Source organism: Panicum virgatum, chromosome 6N (assembly GCF_016808335.1).
Source record: "Panicum virgatum strain AP13 chromosome 6N, P.virgatum_v5, whole genome shotgun sequence".
In the NCBI taxonomy this organism is placed as follows: domain Eukaryota; kingdom Viridiplantae; phylum Streptophyta; class Magnoliopsida; order Poales; family Poaceae; genus Panicum; species Panicum virgatum.
This window is the reverse complement of record NC_053150.1, coordinates 27,402,912-27,430,356: the sequence shown is the minus strand read 5'-3', so window position 1 is coordinate 27,430,356 and position 27,445 is coordinate 27,402,912. Positions and strand designations below refer to the sequence as shown.

Here is a 27,445-nt window from a genome sequence, read left to right as displayed (position 1 = left end):
ATGATAACTAATGGTTAACAATGTTTTGGAACTCAAGTGTGCATTTTGTCACAAATGGGTAGGGTCAGAACACTACTGTAACAAATCATTCACTGTTTAATGGTACAGCTACAACCGTATGCACATATCTAACACCCCACGTCCAAAATCTACTTATGGCCTAGCGAATAGCACCTCTGAGACCTCTCCAATACTTTCATCTTTGCATCGGTTAAAAGATTCAACCCAAAGGTGCTATGTTTGGAGCGACAGTGAACGGTTATAGGTGGGCTACCACCCACCTAAACTTCAAAGGTGGTACTAAAATACCACACAACCATCAATGGGCCACATGGCCAACAACAATATTACAGACTACTGACAAGCTGGGGTGTTGCAACATATTCATATGCTAGTGAAACAAACATAGAATACAAATTTCCATAATTTTGAAGCTGACAATTTCCAACAATGACTCCAAAAAGGATAGCAAAAGAATTTCCATTCATGTAGTTTTAAGCAACAAATGTATACATGAGGTCTGATAAGTTCAATGGATGAGCCATAATATCCTCGTAAATGGACCAGCTGATATGTTAAATAAATGGCACATGTATTGACAAAGATTCTGGATTCTTAATCCCTATCAATCTATCTTTCAATTCGGGTGCTTAGGTCCTTTTCCTTGTTTCTTGTTTGTTTACATATATCACCTTACTTAGCATGTGTACCATATTATTATATGCATCAATATGTTTTCAAAAATTGACTCGCATATAGAGTATTATAGTCACTAAAAATTCAACAAATATATCTATGGGCCAGATATAGTTTTTGGCCTTTTTGATATCCTGTAACCAATTGATGGTTCAAGGTTGCATAATGGTTCAACCCATCCCATACTCTGCCATGTAGATTAGTTAAGGTACCAGGTTACTACAATTATAACAAGTTCAGCACTGTATTGTAGGGTCCATGAGGAAACACGAGTCCAGGCCAAAACCAATGAGGTATTAATGTTCCATAACAGAAGCTGACATGCTGAATGCCGGATCAGGTAATTCCCCAAAGAGAAATGAAATGCCATACTGTATTAAAGGAGCTCTCACTGTCCAAGTGATAACTGAGCATTTTCAAATCAGGGACTTGGTTGATGGCTTCATTCTGCAGCATATCCTAGAAGCTCATTCTATCAGGCTCCTACACAAGAAAGTCTGCATATAATGCTTTCTTCCTTGACTCCGTCGAATTTGCACCTCGGAAGCAAATCTGGAGAAGTTGAGCATAAGTTTTTCATTTGGGCTAGCTATCAATGTTAGCGCGCCCCACCTAGCCAACCCGACCATAAAACCCAGGTGTTATAGTGGGAGGGGTGGGGGCTTTTATCCATAGTCCATCATTCCCCCTACGGCGTGCGAGCTCGGCGTAGCCCGCAGCAGGTTCTAGTGCCCGGCGTAGCCCGCAGCAGGTCTCAGCACACGAGAGGCGCAGGGGAAATCGCGCAGCGGAAATGCGTGGCCGGGTGGGTTCGAACCCGGGACCTCGGCTCTGATACCATGTTAGCGCGCCCCACCTAGCCAACCCGACCATAAAACCCAGGTGTTATAGTGGGAGGGGTGGGGGCTTTTATCCATAGTCCATCAGTCAATAACCGTTGGTGGACCGCCGACCACCTTCCCATGCATGGGTTGCCTCATCTGGCTGTGCGCCCTCTCATACAACAACAACAACAACATAGCCTTTTGTCCCAAGCGAGTTGGGGTAGGCTAGAGATGAAACCCAAAAGACACAAATGTCTCATGTGTGTTTACTGTTTACCCGCCAAGTCTGGGCTGGGGCTGGTCGCAGTAGCCAACAAACTCTTTTTTACTCGAAAACGCAGAACTGCTTTTCATTTCATTAAGAAAGAAAAAAAATACAAATAAACCACTAGTTTGATCACTGATGGCACATGGAACCACTCAGATTCCGTAAGCCCTAAACCCAACAGTGATGTAATATTGGCACTATATGCTTCATGGAGTAAAACAATTTCACACCTAACTTTCAAAAAGCAACAACTTTTGGGATCAGTTTTACAAGATTAAAATTATTTAAACCCATATGAATACAAATAATTGTAGCTCTTTCTTCTTTGAAACTCACACGGGACCACTCAGATTCCGTAAACCCTAAACACATCAGTGATGTAACTATACGCTTCGTGGAGTAAAATAATTTCACAAAACTACAACTATCTCTTATAACTAAACCTGGTGCATTTCTCTGCACCAGGAGGTGGCCACCTAGGCTAGAATTCCTCAGCCGTCGGATCGGGGACAGTTGGGGACGTAAATTTTGCAAAACATCCCTCAAACTTTGCATAAATCAATCCACAGTCCATGAATGGCAATTGCAAAAGAGCCCCCGGACCTTGTGAATGTCAATTTACAAAATACCCCTTGAACTTTAATGATTTTACGAAAAAAACACCCGAACTTTGGCAAAACCAAAAAGACCCCCTGAACTTTAACAAAATCAACAAGCACCCTATTGACAGAAATTTTACGAAAAAAACCCTAAATTTTGCCGAAACCAATCTGCACTCCACGAACTTCAAATTCACAGAAAACCCGTGTATCGGTGACAGGCACAGCATTGACACCTATGATGACCGCCACATACAAGCTTTCTCGCTACGAACGCATAGACGATCCATAGACATAATTCAACGGTCCACACCTCACACACATACATTTAAGAACCCAAATCAAATTTGACCAAGCCCGCAACATAACTTCATAAACACGAATTTATATGTCGGTGATGGGCCTCTCGGAGGCGCCAACAGCGCAGCATTTTTCTAGTTCACACCTAACTTTCAAAAATCTACAACTTTTGGGATCAGTTTCACAAGATTAAAATTATTTAGACCCATAGGAATACAAATAATTGTAGCTCTTTCTTCTTTGAAACTGGTCCTGGAAGTGGTAGTTTTTTTATAGCTAGGTGCAAATAGTTGTGGTTTTGTCAAATTTACTTCTGGAATAAAGGACCAAATTAGTAATGCACGTAAAATGGCCAAACTAATAAGGTTACTGTTCTGGGTGGGAAAATTAGGTAGGTACTATTGCAAATGCATGAATTTGAAATACCGTGCATGCAAGTCTGAAACATCAGTTTTATATTGATGGTATTTTCCAGTTCGCATGATCTCAAACAATGGCATTTCAATCACAACTGCTAGGTACACTTTTTCTCAAGTAAAGAACAAGAATATCGCATTAGTCATTTTATTTCATATAACCATGCACATATATGTGATCACACTTCACAATGTATTGGTCTACAGTTAGTGACTTACTGGATATGGCCTGCTGAACACATTTTCGGTAATCCACAAATATTGCTGGCAAGAAGTGTTCCTTCAAAAAATTATTTACAAAAGCCAATAAGCCATCACTCCTGCACATGTTTAAAAGCAACTGTAAATATAAACATAGTCTAATCTGCCATATTAAAAGGTGAACAACAAAAACAATCGTTTTTCAGAAAAAGCTGTAGGCCATAAAATACGTCGTAGCTCCAAATCATGCTTATGTTCTATTAGGTAGCATCAAATGACTATTGTTTGGGAATGAGTCAATTCACATTGAGAATTAGTTACATTATGCTTGTCGTAACTTTGCTGCCATGTAAATAATAGGAAACAGACTCATATCATACCATACTCAGGAGTCAGAAGTGCTGGTTTCTTAAAATCTGATCCTATATCTAAAGAACAATATTTATTCAAAGGTTCAATGAAAGTAGATTAATGCCTTGTTTTCATGTCTATATCATCTTTGTTGGTAATTCTCGTTGGGTTTCATCTATCGCCTACCTGGTATATCATATAAGTTCTAATGGGCTACGAATCACCGATACGCCTGGATAGTCGCCGTACCCGTATCCGATACGCCCCGATACTCCAATACGTCCCGATACGCCCTGATACGCGTATCGAATTAATTCGATTTAAAAATAAATAATTTAATTCGCGATACGCGTCCGATACTCGGCGATGCGTCCATCCGATACGTTTGAGTGTAACCTCTTATTTGGAAGCCCAGTTGAAGCTGAGGCCCAACAAAACCGGCCCATCCTAAACCCTAGCTGTAAAAACACTCTCTCGCGACCTCACCTTGCGCAGCACTACCTGTTGTCTCTCTCTCTCTCTCTCCCTCTCATCTCGTGGATCCCTTGCGCCGCCGCCCCTTGTGCCAGCGGCTGCGAGCAAGGCAGCAAGCTCCTCCGGCCTCCGCCCTTTCGCCGGCGGCTGGGAGCGAGCACCTCAGCCTGGATCTACAACTGCCGGCCGCCGCCCACGGGAATCCCAGGTAACTTGAACTCCCTGAGGCCTGAGTCCCTGTGCGAGAGGTAGATAAATGGATTTGAGTTGTTCATGTCTTGCATTTCGTTGTAGATAATACGTTACAAAGCATGGCTAGTTCAAGTGCAAGTGGAAGTTCAACTTCTCCTTCTCCATCACCTAATCCCAGTGCCCCTGCTGGTAGTGCACAAGTTGATCCCAGTCCTTCTGACGAGAGATTGCGTAAAAATCCTCTGTGGAGGCATGTTAAATTACTTGAAAAGAATGCTTCTTCTGGAGGAAATGCAAAATCTCAGTGCCTGTATTGTGATCACATTATTCCTGGGAGTTACTTTAGAGTAAGAGCACATCTCATGAGAGAACCTGGTAAAGGCACATCAATTTGTGGTGCTGCCACACCAGAGATGGTGGACCAATTCCGCAAGGAAGAAGAAGCAGCACGAAGTTAGTGCTGATGGAAGCTCAAGGAGGAGTGTTCCCATGCCAGTGCAGCTCTCTGCCTCAGCATCATCCTCTGGATTGTTGCCGCCAACAGGATTTAGTGTTTGTGCATAACAACTTACGTCTTCTTTCAAGGTGTAGTGATGAGTATCTCACAGGGCCAACACAAATGTGGAATGTTGGGGGAGATGGCTTTGAGACATTTGATGGTGTCAGTTTCAAGCTGCTAATCTCACTTTGGATGAGCCGGAGTTTGAGGTTATGATTGCAGAAGATGATTGAACTTTAGCATGAAGAGATAGCCTGCATAATCCTTTGATTTGGCCTTGTGCCTTGTATCTCTATGTTATGTAGTACACTATGTGGTTGTGTTTGGCTGTTTGCCTCTCCATCTTGAACTACTTGCTATGACCTTGCCTGTTATTTATCTTGCATCGTCAGGACTACTTGTTATATGTTTATTGAATATTCTGTTATGTTTATTGAGAAAAATAGAAAAAAATAATTTATATTTATATATTTGACGTATCGGCGTATCCTGGTTTTTGGAGATTTGCCGTATCAGCGTACCCGTATCGCCGTACCCGTATCGCGTATCAGTGAAACATAGCTAATGGATCTTGAACCATTAAATAGTACGCATGTCAATCTACACTTGCTATAAGCAACAGTTGACATGACAGCAAGGTCAAATGCAAATTTACAAGTTGGCACCAATGCCATTAACTCAATAACAACTTGTTCTTGTCCAGAGAGAGCACCAATGACCAAATACAGCATATGGCTCATCTTGAGGGCCTAGTTGTGTGGTTGGGGTGACTAATCATATGAATATTCACCATACTGAAAGTCATGGGCTCCTGGAGGGTTAATCCTAGCTGTGATGTATGTTTTTTGTTTTTTTTTATTGGAGCTGTGATGTATGTTAGTACATCAAAACATCCGTAGGAAAGAGACTGGATGGCGATAGTTGAAGTCGAATAGCACCAGGTGAATGAGGGATACATACATAAAAGTAAATCAGGTAAGGGACAAGAGCAAGGACATAAGGACGAGAGATGTGTCTATTCGTCTTTCTGCAAAACCTAAAGACAAAATAGCAGAATCCTATTACAATCACAATTGGTGTGCACCACTAACAAACATGAGCTATCTGAGATGTAATTGCTATCAAATCTTTGTCTAATCTTAGCTAAATCTGAGCTAACCTATCCTCCTATGATGCACATGTGCTTCCTCTTCGACCTTGCTGTCAAATGGCCTTGTGCAAGGCCAGTCGGCCATAATGTGGACATTACACCTTAGCACTCCCAAATGGTTTTGACATCTACCACACACCACAAGCGCATGATGCAACATCAGGTGAAAATTGAAAAACCTGGGATCGCTCCCTCCACTGCCATCCCTGCTTCGTTGATGCCGTTCACTGTCAAGCCCCCACCTCCTTAAAGCTCCCTTGCCCAAGTCTCCTGTCACTTGTATTAGACTGCAATGCGGAATCCGACCCAGCCCGCTCTACCTAAGAGCCGGCGTCCGACCAGGCCCAGGTCCACTGAAGCCCAACCAACCGAAGCTTCGGCCTTAACTCAATCCAAAAGACTAGCCTAACATGATGGATGAGAGCAGCCCCACCTTATATGTTGTGCTTCCCCACCTTATATGTTGTGCTTCCCCACAATCAATTCTCACTGTGGGACTAAACCTAACAATCTATTGTCACACATCAGGCCCAACTCTTCCATCACAAGCAACCCATGTGATCTCCCGAAAGATGTTATCCCGGGCCCCGAGTCCAACTCCAGCCACACACAATCCGTGTGACCCTCTGGAGATGCTCACAGGCTCCCCCATCACCATGTGACCCCGGAGATATTCCGGATTTCCTGATCCTCGGCTCTAATACCACTTGTTAGAGTGCGCAGCGAAATCCAACCCGGCCCGCTATACCCATGAGCCAGTGCCCTTGCCAGGCCTAGGTCCAACAGAGCCCAACCAACCAAGGCTTAGGGCCTAACTCAAACTTTAACCAAAAGACTAGCCTACTGCCCCGCCAATCCTATACATCTTCCGGAAGTCTTTTTGCTATTGATCTTCCAATGTTTGAGATTCGTGCAGCCCCCGTGGGCCACACAATCTCCATCTTCCTCCTCTCCTCGCGGTCCTCATGCTCGCGGCGGCCACCGCTTGCACTCGCGCAGCCGAGGTAGGGAAGGGGGTGGAGCAGCCGCCGACGAGGGATGGGAGGGCGGGGAGTGAAAGCCTGCGAGGTCACCGACGGCCGGGGTGGTGGTTGAGGTGGTGGTGTTAGGGTTTCAGGTTGTCAGACTTCTAATGGCCGGCAGCTCTAGAGGAGAGTTTAGCGGCGGTGGCGAGCAGTCGGTGGTGGTGGTTCGGCTAACAGCGGAGGCAAGGCGCCGCAGGAGCGCCGCCGGGCAGCCGGGATTGGATCCCCGGTGAGCGGTGGCTGGCGGTGGGGGCGAGGAGAAGGGCAGGGTTGAAGCCGGTGGCAGAGCGGTGGGGGTAGGCAGGCAGCGCAGTGGTGTGGCGGCGAGGAAGCTGCCAGCCTGGGAGGATGACGAGGGGCGGGGGCGGAGGACTGCAGTGGGTGGGCCTGTTGAGCCTTAAAGATGATTAGCTAAATCTTCTTCAAGAAGATAGATAGGGACCCGTGCTGCCCCATCTTATATGTTGTGCTCCCCCACTATCAATTCTAAATGTGGGACTAAACCTAACAACCCAGTTAGCACCCTGGTTCCGCTAGGCGCTAGGCGGATTCTAGGCGGTGACCCGTAGCCTAGAGCCTAGTCGGGATTAATCGAGCCTAGGCGTTTCAAGGCGGCTTGCTAGGCGGTATCATATACGTACATATACATTCTTATATACATCATATATACCTCTAAAAGAAAAAAAACAGAGGACCACTAAGCCTTAGAGTCAAAAAATAAGCCCATCAAAGCAGCCCAACGGCCCAACAGCCCACCTCCCACCTTATCTCCTCCCCTATCCTCCTCTCCTTCCCCTTCCCGATGCCCCTGCCTCCTTCCCTTCCCGACGCCGCCGCCCTGCCTCCTCTGCGCCGCTGCTGCCGCCCTGCCTCCTCCTCCGCGCCTGCCCCTGCCTCCTCCGCCGCCGCCGCCGCCGCCCGTACCTCCGCCGGCCCGAGGCTGCTCCTCCCTCACCAGCGACCTCCGCCCGTCTAGGGGTCCGCCTACCCCCATAGGCGAGGTGGGACCCCTCCGCCCAGCGTGTAAGCGCGACTAGGCGCCGTCTAGGCGCCGCCTAGCGGAACACGGGTTAGCACTATGTTGCTGCCCCCAATGGCCTCAAGCAAGTCCATGTAAAAATTGCAGATCCTCATTTAAATCTGTTCTGGCATTCTCTGCTCTGTTATGTGCAGCTTAGCAGCAGTAACACAGTATCGCAGAATAGTCAGTCCTTGTCTCAACTAACTGGTCCATTGGCAACTTGATTCAACATTATGACTTAGTGCCATGGCGCTACTGAATACAATTATCCCCAGATTCAAAAAACATATTAACAAATAAGCTTCCCAGTAAACAAGCTCCATCAAACTTTCTTCTTTACAAGTAATAAGCTCCTCCAGTTATGGTTTCCAAACATTCTACATTCTATACTGAATTTTGGAATGATATAATAGGAGAAATTCCAGGAAATGAAGCCATCATGGAATATTTAAGTGGCCTGTCTAAGTTTCAATTGCTACATAAGCCTAGAGAAAACAAGGGTCAAGGGATAAATGAAGCAATCAAAGAACCTCCTGGGGATTGTGCTTTCTAAAAAGCCCTATGAACCATGGAAGAGTGGCTATAAATTACAGGCATAAATGATCCATTATGCTTATTGAAGAACTCCATAAACAGCTTGGCTAGGCTACTTGTGGCAGCTTTTATCCAAGCTCTTGATTCTCCAAAAATAATCCCTATAGATTTTTGACCAATCTTACTACCGATCTTGTATATTGTCATTCCTTATACAAAATTTCAATAATAGCTACCCTCTGATATAGTAAAAGAATTGACCCGTTCATAGTAGCAAACCCACTGCAAGCTCTTTGGTATTCTGTACGGCAGCTTGGATCGATCACAACTACTTTTTTGTAGTGTGGGATTCAGTAGTACAGTTAAATGGTAGCCACAGTATAACATGATCAATAGAACTATAGAAGCACATGATCAACAGATCCACACAATTTTGCAGGTTATCAAGTTGAAGAGATATGGAACAATACCCAAGTTGTGAGTACTTCTGAGGCAACATCGATCCTATTTTGTTCATAAACTGCAAAATAAAATATCTCAATGAGCAACTTAGCATACTGCTAGATGCATGTACAACAGACAACCACAAGACAGGTCACCTCAAAGACAGGACGGTAAACTGATGCGGCTAGGAAAATTCCTTGGTCAGGTATGACACTTGCTGTTCCATACCCTTCTTGTGGCACATTTGAATTTCTTCGCCATCCTTGACCTGTGGTAGATCAGAATTAACATACATGACATAATACAAATTCAACAGCAAGTATGCAAAACCATGTAAAAGCAAAAATAAGGTGCATGACTCATGTTTACATGAAAAACAAAAGCATGGCAAAAAAATTCCATAACAGCCCAACATATGACCAATAGTAGATACATCCAACAGGAGCATGAAAAGAAACAAGACTTCATCCAGATGATGTCAGCTGGTTAGTTCATACCTTCATTTGGCACTGAGGTTGCTGCATCAGTAATGCGAAAAGCAAAAGAAAGGCCTTCCGATCCATCCCTGCAGGAAGAATGTTATGTCATCCAGTGATGTTAAAAAAGCAAAGAAAACTTACCAACAATTTAAACCGAAACAACCTAAGCCAACCAAAAATTTAAACTTCCAGAAATTACAACTTCAGTGTGAAAAAAAGAGAGAGCAGCTACAGGCTCACCACACATTAAATAATGTAAAACAGATCACCACCAATTGCTCAGGAGATTACATAATAATTCACTTACAATATTGTGAATATACAAGTAAAAATATATGTAGTAGGTCACTGATAGGCAAATACTTGCCTCTTTTCCTTCACTGGGTCCTTATTTGCAAGCCTAGCTGTCTGAACAGCTGCATCAGCGGTAGCAGCTTCTGGAGTTGCCCGCAAAATTTCACACAGAAGTTGCTGGCACTCACTCTAACCAAAAAGAAACACAGATGAGAAAAGGAAAATATAAGACTTCAAAGATACAGTAGCAGCACTACACATTTCATCTCACAAGGACAGACAAAGTTTACAGCATGCTGCAACTACTGATTAACAGACTCGTTATATTATACCCTTCCAATAAAAGAGCATGAAATTATACCAAATTCCAAAACAGAAATGGGATGCATAGTGTTGCATCAAATTTGAGAGAAGCAATAGCCGTGGATTGAATATGAAAACCAGATCATAGTAAAAATGATAGACAAGTAGTACCAAAGACTACCTGCACAACTGACAGAGAGAACGCAACACTAAAACCACCAGTAGCTTGGGAAGATTCAGAGTCTGGATTCCAGCTTGGATCCCCATTTGTGATATGAGGTGTGTTTATGTTGTCAACCTCTGATGTTGATTTTTCTTCAAGAAGATCCCCAACAATAATATGATTCTCTGCCAAGTAGAATAATATTTAATGTTTGCACAATCAATAAGATACTCCCTCCGTTCGAAATTGTAGGTCATTTTGGCAAATCTAGATACATAGTTTTTGCTATGTATCTAGACACGGAGGGAGTACAGATTTGTATGAAATCAAACTAACTGATACATAGCACCTACCAAGTATGTCTAAAAGACATTCAAATATTGATCTAAGAAGTTGACCAGCTGCACGCTGAGCATCTCCTGCGGGTGCCATAGCTGGCGAAATGGGACTGACAACTAGTTGTGCTGCCATTACAGATGCACCATTCTTTGTTTTCTGCTTGAGCATCTGGAACCGGGGATTGGGTCCATCTGAATGTGACCCATCAGAATTTCTTTTTGCAGCTTTCTCTGTACTGGATTTCGAAGCCTCTTCAGTATAGGCTTTAATCTTTGAAGTGATAACATCATGGATTGTAGGGCGTACTCGTTGGCTGTCATGAAAAAAATGCTAATAATTAATTAAAAAAATCAAAAAATAAAGTGAGAATCAAAACAGCACAAGCACATTTGTCTTGGTCCAAACCACAAAGTGGAGTTCTAAAGCAATATTTCACAACATGTTCTTGTCATGGGCCTTTTTGGTTCTGCTATGGGCCTTAAGACAAATATACAGAAAAACATTGTCATGCCCATTCAGTGCTCGGAGGATGAGTTGACAGTTGTGCAAGCACATCTCCCTTGTGAGGTTCAGAGTTTTCCTTGCAAATATCTTGGGCTTCCTCTCTCCATCAGGAAACTGACCCATGCACAGCTCCAACCCATTATCGATAAGATTGCAGAAAAACTTCTCGGGTGGAAGGCTGATTTGTTGAACCGGGCAGGAAGGGCCATTCTGGTGCAACATGTTCTAACAGCCATGTTGTTATATGTTGCTACTGCCCTGGATCTTCCCCCATGGTACCTAAAGGCCATTGACCAAATCCGAAGAAACTTTTTATGGCGAGGTCGAAAAGAGGCTAATGGAGGGCATTTCCTATTAGCTTGGCCTAAAGTCTGTATGCCTAAGGAGCTTGGTGGTCTCGGTATTCTAGACCTGCAACGTTTCAGCAGGGCACTTAGAGTCAGATGGTTGTGGCTGGGTAAAACTGAACCTGGGAGGCCGTGGAGCTCCCTCCCAGTTCCAGTTCACTCTTGTGCCAAGTTGATGTTTGCTATTGCCATACAATCTGAAGTAGGTAATGGAGAAAACACTAAATTCTGGACTGACAGATGGCTAAATGGGTGTTCAATTGAGGTGATGGCCCCTCACCTTTTCGCTATTGTTCCAAAAAAAGAGGGCTAACAGAGTCAAGGAAGCTTTGAGCAACAATATGTGGCTTGGGGATATCCAAGGTCACTACTCGGTCGCTGTACTTTCAGAATACCTGGATGTTTGGGACCTGATACAGGAGGTTGTCCTCCAACCTGATGTTGAGGATGTCCACAAGTGGCATTTTGAAGCTTCGGGTCAGTTCTCTACCAGATCAGCATATAAGGCCCTTTTAAATGTATCCATATATTTTGCAGCAGGCAAACTGATTTGGGGTACTTGGGCTCCAAGGAAATGCAATTTTTTTCTTGTGGCTAGTCGCTCATAACCGTTGTTGGACAGCAGAAAGACTTGCTCGTCAGGGCCTGTCACATCCAGAACATTGTCCTCTTTGTGAGCAAGAAGAGGAGACAATCAATCACCTTCTCTCGGCGTGTGTGTTTGCACGGCAGTTTTGGCATTGGTTTTTGAGCTGTTTCGGACTTCAGGCTGTCACGCCTCACACAAATGATGCGGAGTTCTTCTTGTGGTGGCAGCGGGCTGGGGATAGAATAAGTACCGGCGCATTGCGGGTTTCAATACCCTGATCGTTCTGGGGGCATGGACCATTTGGAGGACCAGAAATGATGCTGTGTTTGATAGGATCGCTCCTAGTGTTGATAGAGACATCTTGCTTGCACGGGATGAAGCTGACCTTTGGATGCTTGCAGGTGCAAAAGGGCTGAGTGCAGCGGCCGCGGTCGCTCCCCCTGACTAGGAGTCTGATATAGCGACAACCTAGTGGGTCATGGTGGTGATAGTTCTATTTATCGGCGCGTCTGTATTTTTCAAACAGTGAACCACCCCCCTCCCCCCAAGGGGCTGGGGCGGTGGTGTCTTGGGTGCGTGGTGGTGTGTGTAACTTGGCTACTTTGGCCTTTTTCCTCTTCTTAATGCAATGATATGCAGGTCTCCTGCATATTCGAGAAAAAATATTCTTGTCATGGGTTAAAATGCCACTGTATCAGGTATGTCTAAGTCCCCATTTGGCAGCGCTCTAAACCAGCTCTCGTGTGCTCTAGCTCCAGCTCCACCCCTCCTGCTCAAGTCAGCTCCCTGCTTGACAATTGATTGTTTAGTGGCACTTCTCCCTCTGCTCCAGCTCTTGCTTGACAGCCTAGACGAGATCCAAGCTGACAGGCTGACAGCACCTTCTGCGTCCCCGTCGGCGAGCGGCGTCGTGAAGACGAGCAGCGCATGGCGGCCAGCAGGCTGGCGTGGGACAAAGTTGCAGGTGGGGAAGAGCAGTGCAGCTAGCGAGTGGGTGGACAGATGGATGAGGATGAGCGGCAGCCAACAGGTAGGCGGGCGAGCGGGTGGATGGGGACGAGCGACAGCCGGTGAGCAGGTACGAGCGACCAGCAAGCGGGTGAGTGGATGGGGAAACGCGGCAGCCGGTGAGCAGGGACAAGAGGCCAGCAGGAGGCGGGCGGATGGGGAAGAGATTCGGCGATTGACCTGCAGCGACGTGCTGAGCAGATCGGAATTGGGGGGGGGGGGGGGGGTTGGCAGGTGCTGTATGTTAGATGTATCTGTATTCTTTGTAGTTTCCCTGTTGTACAAGGGGTTTTGTGCATATTTCCTAATGCTTGTACATGTATATATTCGGGCGGGCCTAGAGCCCATATATTGAATACAAGTGCTATTCATAACATAGTTTACAGAGCCAAAATTTAGGGTTAGACTTCTTTTCTCCCTCCCTCGTTCTCCCTCTACATGTTGCACTTGCATGCAAATCGTCAGCTGCATCATTGCGCAGCCTCCCATTAGATCGATTCCTCTGTTCCAAGCCCGCCCGCCCATCAAAACGTGCTACCCACGGGATTCGCCCACTAGATTCGCCAGTCCACGCCAGAACGCGCAGCCGCCAGGATCTGGGATCCGCCTCGCGCCGCCTCCGGCCTCGCCCCGGGCCGCGCCTCAGGCAGCTACGCCACCACCTCCGGCTGTGCCACGGGCTGCCACACCTAGGGCCGCCGTGCCGCCGCCTCCGGTCGTGCCTCGGGTCGTCACCCCGCTCGTTCCTGTGGCTCCTCTATTTTGCTCGGTTGAGTTCAATCGAGCCTTACAGAGGTAAGCCTTGGGTGTAAAAAAAGAAAGAGTGGACTATTGTTCTGATCTAGTTTGTCGTTTTATTTTGCCCCAGACTTATCAATAGGGTACTAAAAAAATGTTGCAGCTACCGCCACTTTTCGTATGCGCTCTCGCCATTGACCGCCACTTTTCCTTTGTGCTCTCGCCGTCGACTGTTGCTATTTGGGATGGCGTCCTTCCGTTCCGTCATCCGGTGGTGTGCAGATTACACAATGTCCGGTGCTTTTCAATGGCATCAACTATCGAGATTGGGTTCCTCATCTACGCTGGCACATGCGTGGTCTTCATCTTTGGTAGTTTCTTACTGGTGATATACCTTGCCCGCCTCCTCCTGTTGTTCCTGTTAGGCCTACTATTCCTACTATTCCTGATAAAGCTACTGACGCCGTGAAGACAAAGCTGCTTGATGACTATGATGCTAGCATGGAGTCATGTGTCTCAGTTTGCTGCATACAGGACATGGTTAGATGCTCTGTTCCGCTAGGCGCCGACTAGGCGGCGAGTCGAAGGGTCAGCGCCTCGCCTATGGGGGTAGGCGGACCCATAGGCGTCGGCAGCTCGTCGGAAGCGCCCATGGGAGTGGAGGAGCGTCCGGCGGAGGTCGCCGGTGGGGGAGGAGGAGCTGCGGGCGGCGGCGGGCGCAGGCGCGGGCGGCGGCGGGCGCAGGTGCAGACGGCGGCGAGCGCGGGCGTCTGCAGGTGGCGACGGACGCGTGCGGGATAGGAAGAGATGCAAGAGAGGCGAAGAGGATGCGGGAGAGAGGGTCTAAGGGTAGTTGGGCCTTCAAATGGGCCTTTTTTCCTTTTTCATGACCACTCATCTCCTTTTTTCCTTTTTCATGACCACTCATCTCCTTTTTTTTCCTTTTGTTTTAAGTATTTATACATGTATTATTCAACGCCTAGAAAACCGCCTAGCAACGCCTAGGCGCGATTACTCTCGACTAGGCGCTAGACTGAGGGCCGGCGTCTAGAATCCGCGTAGCGCCTAGCGGAACCTTGGTTAGATGAGGATGCTCGTGCTAGTGCTGTTCTTGCTGCTAGTATGGATGAGCGTTTTTCGGCAGATATTGTTGGTTTTGACCATGCATATCAGATGTGGGCTTTTCTTCGGGAGCATTATGAGCTCACCGGTCAGTCTACCTATATTGCTGCTCAGGAACAGGTGTTGTGCCAGGGTAATTCTACAGTTGAGGATTTCTATGCTCAGATGTCTGCAGTGTGGCGTCAGCTTGATTCCATTGTTCCTCCATTATCACCCAGCACTTGTGACTCGTGTAGGGCTCAGAAGGTTGCTCTGGAGACTAGGCGCACTCATGACTTTTTGACCCGTCTTCTTGACCCGTGGGTTCTGCTGCGTCTACATTATCCACATCTTTTGCTCAGTGGCATCACCGTTTGGGACATCTCTGTGGATCGCGCCTATCTACGCTAGTTCGTCATGATCTTTTAGGGTCAGCCTCTAGTGATGTATCTCTAGATCAGTGTCAGGGTTGTCGATTAGGAAAACGGCTCCAGCTTCCTTATTATTCTAGTGAGTCAGTGTGAAAACATGCTTTTAATCTTGTTCATTATGATGTATGTGGTCCGGCTTCCTTCGCTTTGAAAGGAGGCTATCGATATCATATCATTTTTATAGATGATTTTTCTCTCCACGCATGGATTTATTTTATGAAAAATGTAGTGAGGCTCTATCTATCTATAAAATTTTTGCCACCATGATTCGTACTCAGTTTGATACTTCTATTTTCGTATTGATTCTGCTAGGGAGTATCTATCTAGAGCTATTCGTCAGTTTCTTTCTGAGCAAGGCACTCTTGCTCAATTCTCTTGTCCTCATAATGGTGTCATTGAGCGTAGGCATCGTCATTTGCTTGAGACTGCTCGTGCTCTTATGATTGCTTCTTCTATTCCACGACATTTTGGGCTGAAGTTGTTTCCACTGCCACTTATCTTATTAATATTCAGCCCTCATCCTCTATTCATGGTGGGATATTGTATGAGCATCTTTGTGGCAAGCTGCCTGGCTATTCTTGCCTTCGTCTTTTTGGATGTGTGTGCTATGTACTTATTGCACCTCGTGAGCGCACTATGCTGACAGCTCAATCTTTTGAGTGCATTTTCCTAGGATATAGTGCTGAACATAAGTGGTATCGTTGTTAGGATCCTATTGGCCGTTGGATGAGGATTTCTCGGGATGTTACTTTTAATGAGTCTTGTCCTTTTTATCCTCGTACTTCTCCTTATGCTTCTCATGCATCTTTCATTGAGTCACTCTCTTTCCTACGTTTTCATGAAACTCCTATTGCCCCTATGGCCCTGTTTGGGGGAGCTGGAGCTTTTCCAAAAGCTCCTATTTGCAGAAGCTCCACCCGCTGGTCGCAACAGCTGCTTTCCAGATAAGCTTGTCGTTTTGTTTGGCGTAGCTTGTCGTGTTCAGCTGCTCAGGGTGGGGGCCAACGCGGAGGGGAGGAGATGCACGCCGCCGGCGTGGAGGGGAGGGGCAGTGGCGCCGTCGGGCCGCACGGAGGGGAGGAGCGCCGTCGGGCCGCGCTAAGGGAGGATCTGCACGCCGCGGCGTGGTGGGGAGGGGCGGCGGCCGGCGCGGTGGGGAGCTGCGGCAGCCAGCGTGGAGGGGAGGGGCGGCGGCGCTGTCGGGCCGCGCGGAGGGGAGCTACGGCGGCCAGCGTTGAGGGGAGGGGCGGCGGCGGCGGCCGGTGCGGTGGGGACGAGCTGCGGCGGCCAGCGTGGAGGGGAGGGTGGGGGGCGGCGCCGTCGGGCCGCGCGGAGGGGAGGAGCTACGATGGCCAGCGTGGAGGGGAGGGGCAGCGGCGCCGTCGAGTCGCGCGGAGGGGTGGAGCGGCATCGAGCCGGTGCGGAGAGTGGGCAGGGGATGGGAGGCATCGTTCCGAGCAAAAGCTCGAGAAGCTGGTCCTCTCCAGCTTCTTCGCTTGTAGTGTAAAAGAGGCTTTTAGAGCTTTTCGCTGGTTGGAGAATCTACCCCATTTGGGATAGATTGTAGCTTTTGGAGCTTCCTGTAAAAGCAAAAGCTCCCAAAAGCTTAAACAAACAAGGCCCATGTTTCCTTCACACCCAGTGCCTTCTTCTGAGGCTCCCGTTGAGTCACCTATGGAGCTTTCTTCTATGGCCCCTTCTTTTTCGGATGAGGATTTCTCAGGATGTTACTTTTGATGAGTCTCATCCTTTTTATCCTCGTACTTCTCCTGATGCTTCTCATGCATCTGTCATTGAGCCACTTTTTTTCCTACTTTTTCATGATACTCCTAATTGCCCCTATGTTTCCTCCACACCTAGTGCCTTCTTCTGAGGCTCCCGTTGAGTCACCTGTAGTCCCTTCACCTGTGGAGCTTTCTTCTATGGCCCCTTCACTTGTGGTCCCTTCTTTTTCAGAGGATATTCCACAGGTTCCTATGGACCTTGCTTATGACAGTAAACCGCCTGTCACACGTGTCTACACACGTACTCGGCGGGTTGCGAAACCACCATGTGATGCGCCCTCTCCTCTTGATGAGCCATCTTCCTCCGTTGCACCTTTTCCTCTTGATGACCCATCTTCCGATGTACCATCTCTTCATGATGCGACAACTTTTGATGCAGGTTCACATATGCTCTTCGTGATCGGAGGATTGGTTTTGCTGGAACTATTCTCTTTGAGCTAACTTCTTACTATGATGCCATGCATCATCAGGAATGGCAGCATGCTATAGCAGAGCAGATTGCTGCTCTTGAGCCCCCAGGCACATGGGATCTTGTTCATATTCCCGCACATGTCCGTCCTATCACTTGTAAGTGGATTTACAAGTTTAAGACCTCTTCTAATGGTTCTCTTGAGTACTACAAAGCTCGTCTTGTAGCGCGAAGTTTTCAGCAAGAGCATGGTCCGGACTATGATGAGACATTTGCACCCGTGGCTCATATGACCACTATTCGCACTCTTATTGCCGTGGCTTCCGTTAGTGAGTGGTCTATATTTGAACTTGATGTGAAGAATCACTTTCTTAATAGTGAACTCCGTGAGGAAGTGTATATGCAGCCATCACCTGGGTATTCGGTCCCTGAGGGTATGGTATGTCATCTTCGCCGCCCGCTTTATGGCCTCAAGTAAGCTCCTCGTGCTTGGTTCCAACTTTTTGCTTCTGTGGTCACTGCTACTGGCTTTTCTGCTAGTACTCATGATCTCAGAAACACGGATACGGCAGGGAGGGTGTGTATCCCGTGTCGGATACGTACCCGACACGGATACGCCTGGGACACGGACGGAATACGTATCCACGGCGTGTCCGTGTATCCCTGCAACAGTGACGCTGGAAACTCACGAACGGATACGTATCCAACGGCGACGAGCCGGCCGCGCGCGCCGCTCGGTCCGCCCGCGCTGCTCCGCTCGCCCACGGCCGCGTGCTGCTCCGCTCCTCCCATGGCCGCGTGCCACCTGTGCCGCTCCTCCCGCCTCCGCCGCTCCGCCCGCGCTGCTCCGCCCGCGGCCATCCGCGCCGAGCGGAGAGGAGGAAGGTAGGCAGCGGGGGAGGGGGAGCTCGCAAGCCCCCGCTGTCGCCTTGCACCCTCCGCGCACGGAGAGGGAGCTCCGCCGCTGCTTCGTGCCTCCCCGTCATGTCTCTTGCGCAGACTCGGAATCTAGATCGAGAGAGGAGAGGAAATGAGAAAGAGAAGGCGATAGAATGGTGGAAGAAAAATGAACAGAGGGAGGAGATGACTGCTGCGGAGGCGATAAGGTTGGTAGGACCCACCATGTGCTGGGTCTGGGAACACGGAGAGACTTTGACCGGTAGGATAAAAATCAGCATTGGGTCTTTAGATGGGCTAGTGGGCCGCTAGCACTAGGATAGTAGGTAATTTACTACTTTTACAAATTTAATATGTGCCATTATTTATTTATTTAAAAAAATAGTAAAACGTATCCGTGTATCGGGTTTTTTAGAAAATTGTCGTATCCGCGTATCCGTATCCTTCCGATACCGATACGCGTATCCGTATCCGTGCTGCATAGCTCATGATCATGTGCTCTTTGTTCACACTTCCTCTCGTGGTCGGACTCTTCTCCTTCTTTATGTTGACAACATGATCATCACTGGAGATGACTCTCAGTATATTGCCTTTGTGAAGGCACGTCTCAATGAGCAGTTTCTTATGTGTGATCTAGGTCCTCTTTGTTACTTCCTTGGGATTGTGGTTTCTTCCACACCTCAGAGTTCCAATTTGTCCCAAGAAAAGTACATTCAGAATCTTCTTGATCATGCTTCTCTCACTAACCACCGTACTGTAGAGCTTCCCATGGAACTTAATGTTCATCTTCGTACCACTTATGGGGAGCCTCTTGCAGATCCCACTCGTTATCGCCATATTGTTGGGAGTCTTGTTTATCTTGACGTTACTTGTCCTGACATCTCATATGTTGTCCATATCCTGAGTCAGTTTGTTTCTGCTCCCACTCAGATGCACTATAGTCATCTTCTTCATGTTCTGCGTTATCTTCGTGGGACCCTGCCTCGTCGCTTGTTCTTTCCACGCTCCAGCTCTTTACAATTTCATGCACATTCTGATGCTATTTGGGCTAGTGATTCCTCTGATCGTCGATGTCTCTCTGCTTACTGTGTTTTTCTTGGTGGTTCTCTCATTGCTTGGAAGACTAAGAAGTAGGTAGCAGTTTCTCGTTCGAGTGCAGAGGATGAGTTGAGAGCTATGACTCTTGTGATTGCAGATGTTACTTGGCTGTGGTGGTTGCTCGAGGATTTTGGTGTTTTTTCTCCCTTTTCATGACCACTCATCTCCTTTTTTTTCTTTTCTTTTAAGTATTTATACATGTATTATTCATCGCCTAGAAAAACGCCTAGGAGCGCCTAGGCGCGATTAATCCCGCCTAGGCGCGATTAATCCCGCCTAGGCGCTAGGCTAAGGGTCAGCGCCTAGAATCCGCCCAGCGCCTAGCTGAACTATGCAGAATCCTACTAAACATCCAATCTTTGTAGATATTTTCCAGGATTAAGTATAAAAATGGATGATCTTGCCTCTGGAATTAAGAAGTTTTCCCAGTATATCTATGAAAACTATTTTTGTTAAATGCAAAGCTTATTCAGTAAGAAAAATAGAAAACATATTGGATGAGAAGTACCATATCACAGCTCCTGCAGCTGCGATCTTTCCAAGCATTGATAAACATTGTGCCAATGTTCTCAAGTATTTCACATTAAGGGGGGCATCTGCCTTGATCATTGAATCCTAAAGATACATTACCAACAAATAAATATAAGTGAGGCAATTTGATAGGAAAAAATTGCAGCACCATAGATTGAGAAACAAGGGCATACAATGAACTCATCTGGTGCAGCGCAGGAAAGAAAAATTGGGATTTCACGAGAAATAATTTTTGAATCTTTACGAGCGCGTCCATCACTTTCACGCATGTCTAAGCTACTATCATCATCCAGACCATCGAACAAAGAGCTGAAAAAAAAATTAAAAATCAGATGACATAAATTGTATTAATGTATTCATTTCATTTAAGAATAAGACTTAGATTATTGATTCTGATATAAATGCTAAACAATTTGTAACATAAATAATGGAAACAAAGACCATGCAATAGCTTGTCTACAATAATTTTATGCATCTGTTTGTAGGCATGATATTGTGTTGAGATTAGCTAGATGGGAGCTGAAGTGTTTTGAGGATCAATAACCTTGAATAAGCATTACTATGAAGCATAATAATGTTCACATCAGGCATGTATCCAACAACTTTCCATAGATAACTCTAGTTGCAAAAAAGCAACTAGATAACTTTTACCATGGATTTTAAAATATACTTTTATGACCTAAGAAAATTGCAATTCAATAAAATCTTTTTAAAAAAAGAAACAGCAGGGGAAACCCCCATTGCGGTATATATATTAAAAGGAGAAAAAATAAAATAGAAAAAGTACAGAGCCCCAGAAGGGCAACAGCAGCACAAGAGTGCCCCCACCAAAGAGAAAAACTGAAAAGAAAAAAAAAACTATGCATCAACTATACAGAGTTTACCCAATCTAAGAAAACTTGTTTTTTGCTATCTTTTAGTCTGTGCGCTTGTACAATAGCAGCTTCTTCTACAAACTGAGAAGTCCAGGCAATGCAAAAAAATATTAGATTGAGCCACAAATAATGTGTTTTCATATAACCAGTCTATATATTTTATATTCATAACAATTTGCAGGTTTTTGGTCATTGGTCACCTTTGAAATGTTTCAATTGCAAAGGAAGTCACCAGAGAGTGCAATGCATTGAAACCCGGCACAAGATCAAGTCAAAAAAAATGCATAATCTTCCTGGTTATTAAAATGACGTTTAAACGTCGTGAAAACGACGTTTTCACGAGAAAACGTTCTTGTGAAATCGACGTTTAAACGTTAAAACGTCCGTTTAAACGATAAAACGTCCATCGTTTCGTTAAAATCTACCCTCTATTCGTTTTGTCGTTTTATCGTTTTAATAACCCTGATAATCTTTTTTTACTTTATGAAGGCAATGAATACTTGGAAGCAGGAGAGGAAGTTGAGCATACCCTCCATCAACAGAACTAGTTCTTGGAAACCCATCTGCAGTCACCAGTCCACCAGTGTGATTGTCACCTTTGATTGACCTAGTTCTCCTTGAAAGAGGTTGCATGCTGTTTACTACGCGCCCAGCAGCTGTAGAAGCTGGTACTTCCTCATTGTCAACCATGCTCAATGTCACAGAGCTGCAAGAGAAAATCTTGGAAAGTGAAAAACTGTTGATTGCAGATGAAATTACAGCAGTCGGTGGCTTGACATATATTATTTACCACTACTAAAGGAGTTAACAAGAAATCGCATTGAAATGAGATTCTCAGTGCAGAACACATAGTCACCAGAGACAACATCATTATAATGGATATGAGATATGCCACAGAAAAGCATGTAAGTACTAAAAAAGAAATGGCTACAGAAATAACTGAGATCAACAAAGCAGACCAAAAGAAATAAAAGCATACCTATACTCTCCATTGTTGTACAAATGGCCATGCAACTCTTCCAAAATTTTGTAGAATAGTACACCTCGCAGCTTTGTTAGATCAGAACGAACATCTTGAAGAGCACCTACCTTTAAATTTTTGTTAGTGTGATATTGCTATGATGGAAGAAGATAAGAAGGAAATCTGCTAGCTCATGTTAATCTACACCGTCGTCTTGAGCTACATACCATATACAGAAGGGCAACTAAACCCAAATGGCATACAATAATGACCTTAACTAATAAAACATTTAAAATATGTTCCTTGATTCCGCCATCACTTTGGAACAAAATGTGTAAATGATGAAATCTATTTAATCACCACAAATGGTGCCAATATAAACTTTACAAAGTCAAGAATATATGTCCATAAAATTTCTAGTTTGCTAACTTCAACACTTGCCATCCTCATCGTTTTATCAGTTCTAACTACTAAAACTAGCTAGGTACCCAGCACATTTATCCATCCAGCAAGGGGAACTGCGAATCAGGCTCAGCCACAAATGTGAAATGTTCTTCACAGCAAATTTGGATCCTAGACATTTGCTATGTTGGATGTCCATGTTCACGAATTTTACCTACACAGACAATTATTAAACTAAAATATCAAAATAAATATTGAGGAGCCTTTTGACTTCTTGTACCGAACATAGCTACAAACAACGCAACTACAGCACAAGTGCAGTTCAGCATTTTGTTGGATTAATGCAGAGCATACAATAGACGAACATCTTAACTAAAAGTATGTGCAAGCTAAGGTCCCAAACTTTCACAAAGCGGAAGCGGAAGTACAAAACAAATTATGATTGGATGTCACAACTAACCGCTTGAAGGCCTTCTCGCTCTAGCATCACCATTGATTGGACATGCAATTGCACTGCAGCATACAGCTGCTTCTCTGCCATTAAATTTTCGATTCGAGCAGGGACCTGTGATATTGACTATGTTAGTCTAGAAAATAACACCCTCAAGTTTGGGTTATAGTTAAGGTCGAAAGTAGAAGGAAGAACATAAATGGTTTAAATAACTCAAGCTGAAACAATTTGGTTGAGGATAGTTCTACTTGTTTTTGTTTTTTCTCCCAGATGTTACCTCCTAACCTTTGCAGGTGAGCCTGAGCTTTCACCACACTTTTGTACGAGACATACAATTATAATTAAGATGAGGCATGTGCATTCGAGAGAGAAAAAAATAATGAGGCATTATATGTGGCTGAGCTCAAACTTTAGCCGTGCTTTATAAATGATTTTACATGAAAGTTAAATTTCTTTCTTGAGCCAAGCTTGGACATCAGAACCTTTGGCTGAGCCAAGGTCAAGTCCATTTCTAATCTCAAAATCTGACTCCAGCTCACCTTGAGCCAAGCAGGACCTACATCTCAATGAGGGCATGCACTGTGCTGAAAAGTGGCTTTCAAGGCCCAAGTGTGCTTTCTGACCCTAGAATTTGTGTTCATCTAATTGAAAACATTAACCAAGTGCATCCAAATGTGTCACTATTCATATTTATTGCTCTCAATATATGGTCAAATTAAACAACTTTGCACTTCACTGACCAAACTCAACTTAGAATCTTTTAATGGTTTAGCTTTTGGGATTTGCCCTGATCTTTAACAAAGGGAAACCAAAATGTAATCCATTAACTGTGGGATTCTGCAATGGGTTTTGGAGAATGTGGATCCAACACATACTCACAACATGTTGACAACATTTAACCTACTTAGATTATGTAAGTCTGAGGAGGGCAAGGCCTTCAGCATGAAATTACTGGCATCATATAATTTATAATGGCACAATGCACAATCACCCAGACACTAGACTTTTTTTTCTTTCCCATATATGACAAAGATTAGTCATCTTAATTTCTTACTGTCAACATTTGGATGGTAAATACTAAGTACAGACAGAATATGTACTATATGAAAGAAACAAATGTAGGGCAATACAGAGCTCTACAGAAAGACATTTCCATAGCACATGTTGTATGCATAAAGTTAGTTTCTATTTTCTAACAAAATTGATTTCTGAAAAAAAAAGTTTCTAACCCAATTGATTTCTAAGAAGAAGTTTCTAATCTAATTGGTTTCTGAAAAAAAAAACCTATCCCAATTGAAATGTAACTGAATTACTGCCTCTAAATATGTAAAATTTCTTGAGTTCCAGCCTTCCAGGTGGTCCCAAATGGCTTCAGCAAAGGTGTTTGCTACACTATTTTTTTTAAACATGTTTCATAAAAGTCTGTTCTTATAGATCAAATCGATCAGCTAGGGTAGCTTCTATGGTGTATACCTTGGCTGAAACAAGCCATTATTTATGTTTTCAACAAATAATATTTGATTGTGGCTTCTAATTAAAAACTCACTCAGTTAAGTGCATGTCTATAAATATACCACGTTTGCCCATGTCAACTTAACTAGAGTTTATGACAGGTCATATCCGAATCTCATAAGACATAATCTTGTCACCAGAAGCACACAGATCATGAGCGATGAAGCTTATGAACTGACCTTTGCAACATCCTCGACCTGATCCAAAAGGGATAGGACATGGCGCAGTGTGAGGGACCGGTACCACAGCTGGCCGAGGTGATTATTATTCCTGCCAAGCAGCTTCTTGGCCTCCGCCATCTCTCCCTTGAGTCCAGTAATGCTATCTGCAGACTCGCTGAATAACCGCAGGATCTGTCACCCCAGCACATCGAGAGGAAAGAAATTAAACCCAATAGCTCCACATGGCATGTTGACTTAAGGTGCGCACGACCACTGAAGGGCTCGCCGGGTAAAACGAAGGAAAAAGACCCATGGTGAGCGGACTGAAAGGAACCTGGGAGTAATTCTGGATGGCCTTGTTGAAGCCGTGGTGGTAGGCGTGCACAACCTCGTCAACGACGTCCTCAATGAGATCGCTCTGTTCTTTGAGGAACTGGATCTCGCCCTCGCGGTCCTTGGAGGTTAGGATGTGCACAACGTGCGGCAGGGAGTCGAACCGCGCGGCCGCCCACCCCTCGTCGATCCGCGACAATCCTTCCTTGAGGTACTGCGCCCCGCAGACGACGAAAATTAGAATTTCCGGTAGCAATTACTGTTCAGCATCGCATCCGACGCGAGGAAAGACGGTAGGGAGGCGAAGGGAAAGGGAAACTTACGGATTTGTCGGCCGGAATGGGGAGGCCATCGAAGATGCCGCGGCGGCCGCGGCTCATCGTGCCGGCGACAAGGGGCGGCCTCGCGGAGGAGGTGCTAAGATCTGGGCGAAGTCGGGGTCCGGAGTTGGTACCCCGTGTGGCACGACTTGTAATAAAATTAAAAAGCAGCTAGCTTCGGTCTGCAGCGGCGGCGCGCGTCGATCCCGTGGAGGGCGACGGTGGAGGGCGGTCCGCAGCGGCAACGCGTCAAGCCCGGGGCCGGCGGCGTACCGGAGCTGCGGCGGAGGGTGGAGCGGCACGCGCGAGCGAGGGAGCCGAGGAGGAAGGCCCACAGCCAGGTGGTGGGTCGGAGAAGGCCCACAGCCGAGGAGGAAGTCACCGCTCCAGGAATCGTGTGGGGCCTGCGTTCCAGCCAAGCCGTGTGAAGCAAAAGGGGAGTGCACAGTTTCTCTTATCTATCTGTGGGGCCGTTTAGTTCCCTGGGTGAAAATTTTTGGATGTCAAATCGATTGTTTGATCAGATGTCGGGAGGGTTTTTTGGACACTAATTAAAAAACTAATTTCAGAACTCACTTGGAAACCGAGAGACGAATCTTTTGAGGCCTTTGACCGCATCATTAGAACATGTAGGTACTGTAGCACTTATGGCTAATCATGCAATAATTAGGCTTAAAAGATTCGTCTCGTCGTGTACATCCAAACTGTGTAATTAGTTTTGTTATTTAATTATATTTAGTGTTTCATACATGTGTTTAAAGGGGAGTGAAAATTTTTGGGTGAAAATTTTTGGGAACTATCTCTACTATAAAAAACCATAAGCGGGGTGATTTTTTCCGCCGTGGTCTCCCGATACAATTATCGCGCAGCTGTTTTTTGTCCCACCAGTAGGCATTCTCCTCCATCCAATCTGAGTGTAATCCGTGCGATCTACCTGTCGTGCGTGCTTCCTCAACTGCACCATGCTAAGATCGCGCTCATCATGGGAAGTGCAGCGTGGACCACTGCATCTTCTCGCTCCTGGAGAGCCTTCATCCTTGAACTACTAAAAAAACCGTAAGTGGGACGATTTTTCCCATCGTGGTCTCCCGATGCGACCGGGGATTTCTATTTGTCGCGCGAGCTGCTGTGTGCCAATGTCGCAGAAGGTTGGTGTGCCAATGTCGCAGAAGGTCGGAAGCTAACGCACGCCACCCGCTTTCTCTTGTTTTGTTTCCGTGGACGGTGAAGGCCCATTAAGACATTAAGTTTTTCTTCGTTCGTATATCTTCTTCTATTGCAGGTAACACATGCCACCCCTTTCTCTAGTTTTGTTTTTTGAACCGTGAAGGCCCATTAAGCTTTTCTTCGTTTTCTTTTTATTCTTCCATTGCAACGTGCCGTGCGGTGAACTTTGTTGTAACCGGCTAAATTAAAAGTTTCGGAACATTATGAAAACAGAACAATTTATTAAACAAGTCAGAATATTTCCAAAACACTTTTGAAATGTTTTCAAAACATCTGAATGCTCCGAAACATTTTGGAATGTTTCCAAAACATCTGAATATTTCGGAACATTTTGAAATATTTTCCAAAACATCTAAAAGTTCCGAAACACTTTGGAATGTTTCGGAGGAATTTGAAAGTTTCTCAGAATAATCTTGAATGTTTTTAAACAAATCTAAATGTTTTAGAACAAACTAGAAGTTTCGGAACACTTTGAAAACAGAACAATCTTAACATGTTGCTCAACAAGTCAAAATGTTTTCCGAACACTTTGAAATATTTCCAAAAATTTGACAGCAAACATTTTGAAATGTTTCCAAAACATCTGAATGTTTCATAACACTTCAAATATTTCAGAAACACTCCGCAATGTTTCTAAACAAATCTAATGTTTCGAAACAATCTGAAAGTTTTTCAAGTAATTTGAATGTTTCTAAACAAATCTGGATGTTTCGGAACAAATTGAAAGTTTCAGAACATTCTGAAAACAGAACAATCTACTAATCAAATCATAATGTTTCCAAAACATCTAAATGTTCCCGAACAATTTGAAATATTTTAAATCTGAATGTTTCGGAACACTCTGAAAACGGAATAATATGAACAAATGTAAATATTTTCGGAACACTCTGCAATGTTCTTAAACAAAACTAAATGTTTCGGAACAATCTGAAAGTTTTTCGGAACTCTCTGGAATGAAACAAATCTAAATGTTTCGGAACAAACTGAAAGTTTCGAAACACTTTGAAATGTTTCCAAAACAAATGTAAATATTTTCGAAACACTTTGAAATGTTTATAAACAAATCTGAAAACGTATCAAAAACACTAGGAATTGTTTTCAACAAATATGAATATTTTGGAACACTTTCGTGCAAACATTTTTATTTTTTAAAAACATTTTGTGGAGAAAACTTTCACTTCCGCTTAATGGGCC

The 27,445-nt window shown here is 45.0% G+C and overlaps 1 protein-coding gene across 1 annotated transcript in view; it reads right to left on the bottom strand.

The window, feature by feature from the left end:
* The window catches only part of LOC120680131 (exocyst complex component SEC8-like), a 39,842-nt gene extending 14,475 nt beyond the window's left edge, over nucleotides 1-25,367 (bottom strand). The window contains exons 1-15 of the mRNA XM_039961753.1: nucleotides 25,028-25,367; nucleotides 24,706-24,918; nucleotides 24,390-24,563; nucleotides 22,708-22,812; nucleotides 21,864-21,973; nucleotides 21,414-21,590; nucleotides 20,183-20,318; nucleotides 19,987-20,093; nucleotides 10,587-10,885; nucleotides 10,252-10,418; nucleotides 9,841-9,956; nucleotides 9,492-9,559; nucleotides 9,150-9,262; nucleotides 9,021-9,070; nucleotides 3,323-3,423 (exon numbers count right to left, since the gene is read on the bottom strand). Coding sequence (XP_039817687.1) covers nucleotides 3,323-3,423; nucleotides 9,021-9,070; nucleotides 9,150-9,262; nucleotides 9,492-9,559; nucleotides 9,841-9,956; nucleotides 10,252-10,418; nucleotides 10,587-10,885; nucleotides 19,987-20,093; nucleotides 20,183-20,318; nucleotides 21,414-21,590; nucleotides 21,864-21,973; nucleotides 22,708-22,812; nucleotides 24,390-24,563; nucleotides 24,706-24,918; nucleotides 25,028-25,084 — 1,993 coding nt within the window. The 5' untranslated portion in view covers nucleotides 25,085-25,367. The remainder of the gene's footprint in view (nucleotides 1-3,322; nucleotides 3,424-9,020; nucleotides 9,071-9,149; nucleotides 9,263-9,491; nucleotides 9,560-9,840; nucleotides 9,957-10,251; nucleotides 10,419-10,586; nucleotides 10,886-19,986; nucleotides 20,094-20,182; nucleotides 20,319-21,413; nucleotides 21,591-21,863; nucleotides 21,974-22,707; nucleotides 22,813-24,389; nucleotides 24,564-24,705; nucleotides 24,919-25,027) is intronic.
* Nucleotides 25,368-27,445: the final 2,078 nt, after the last annotated feature.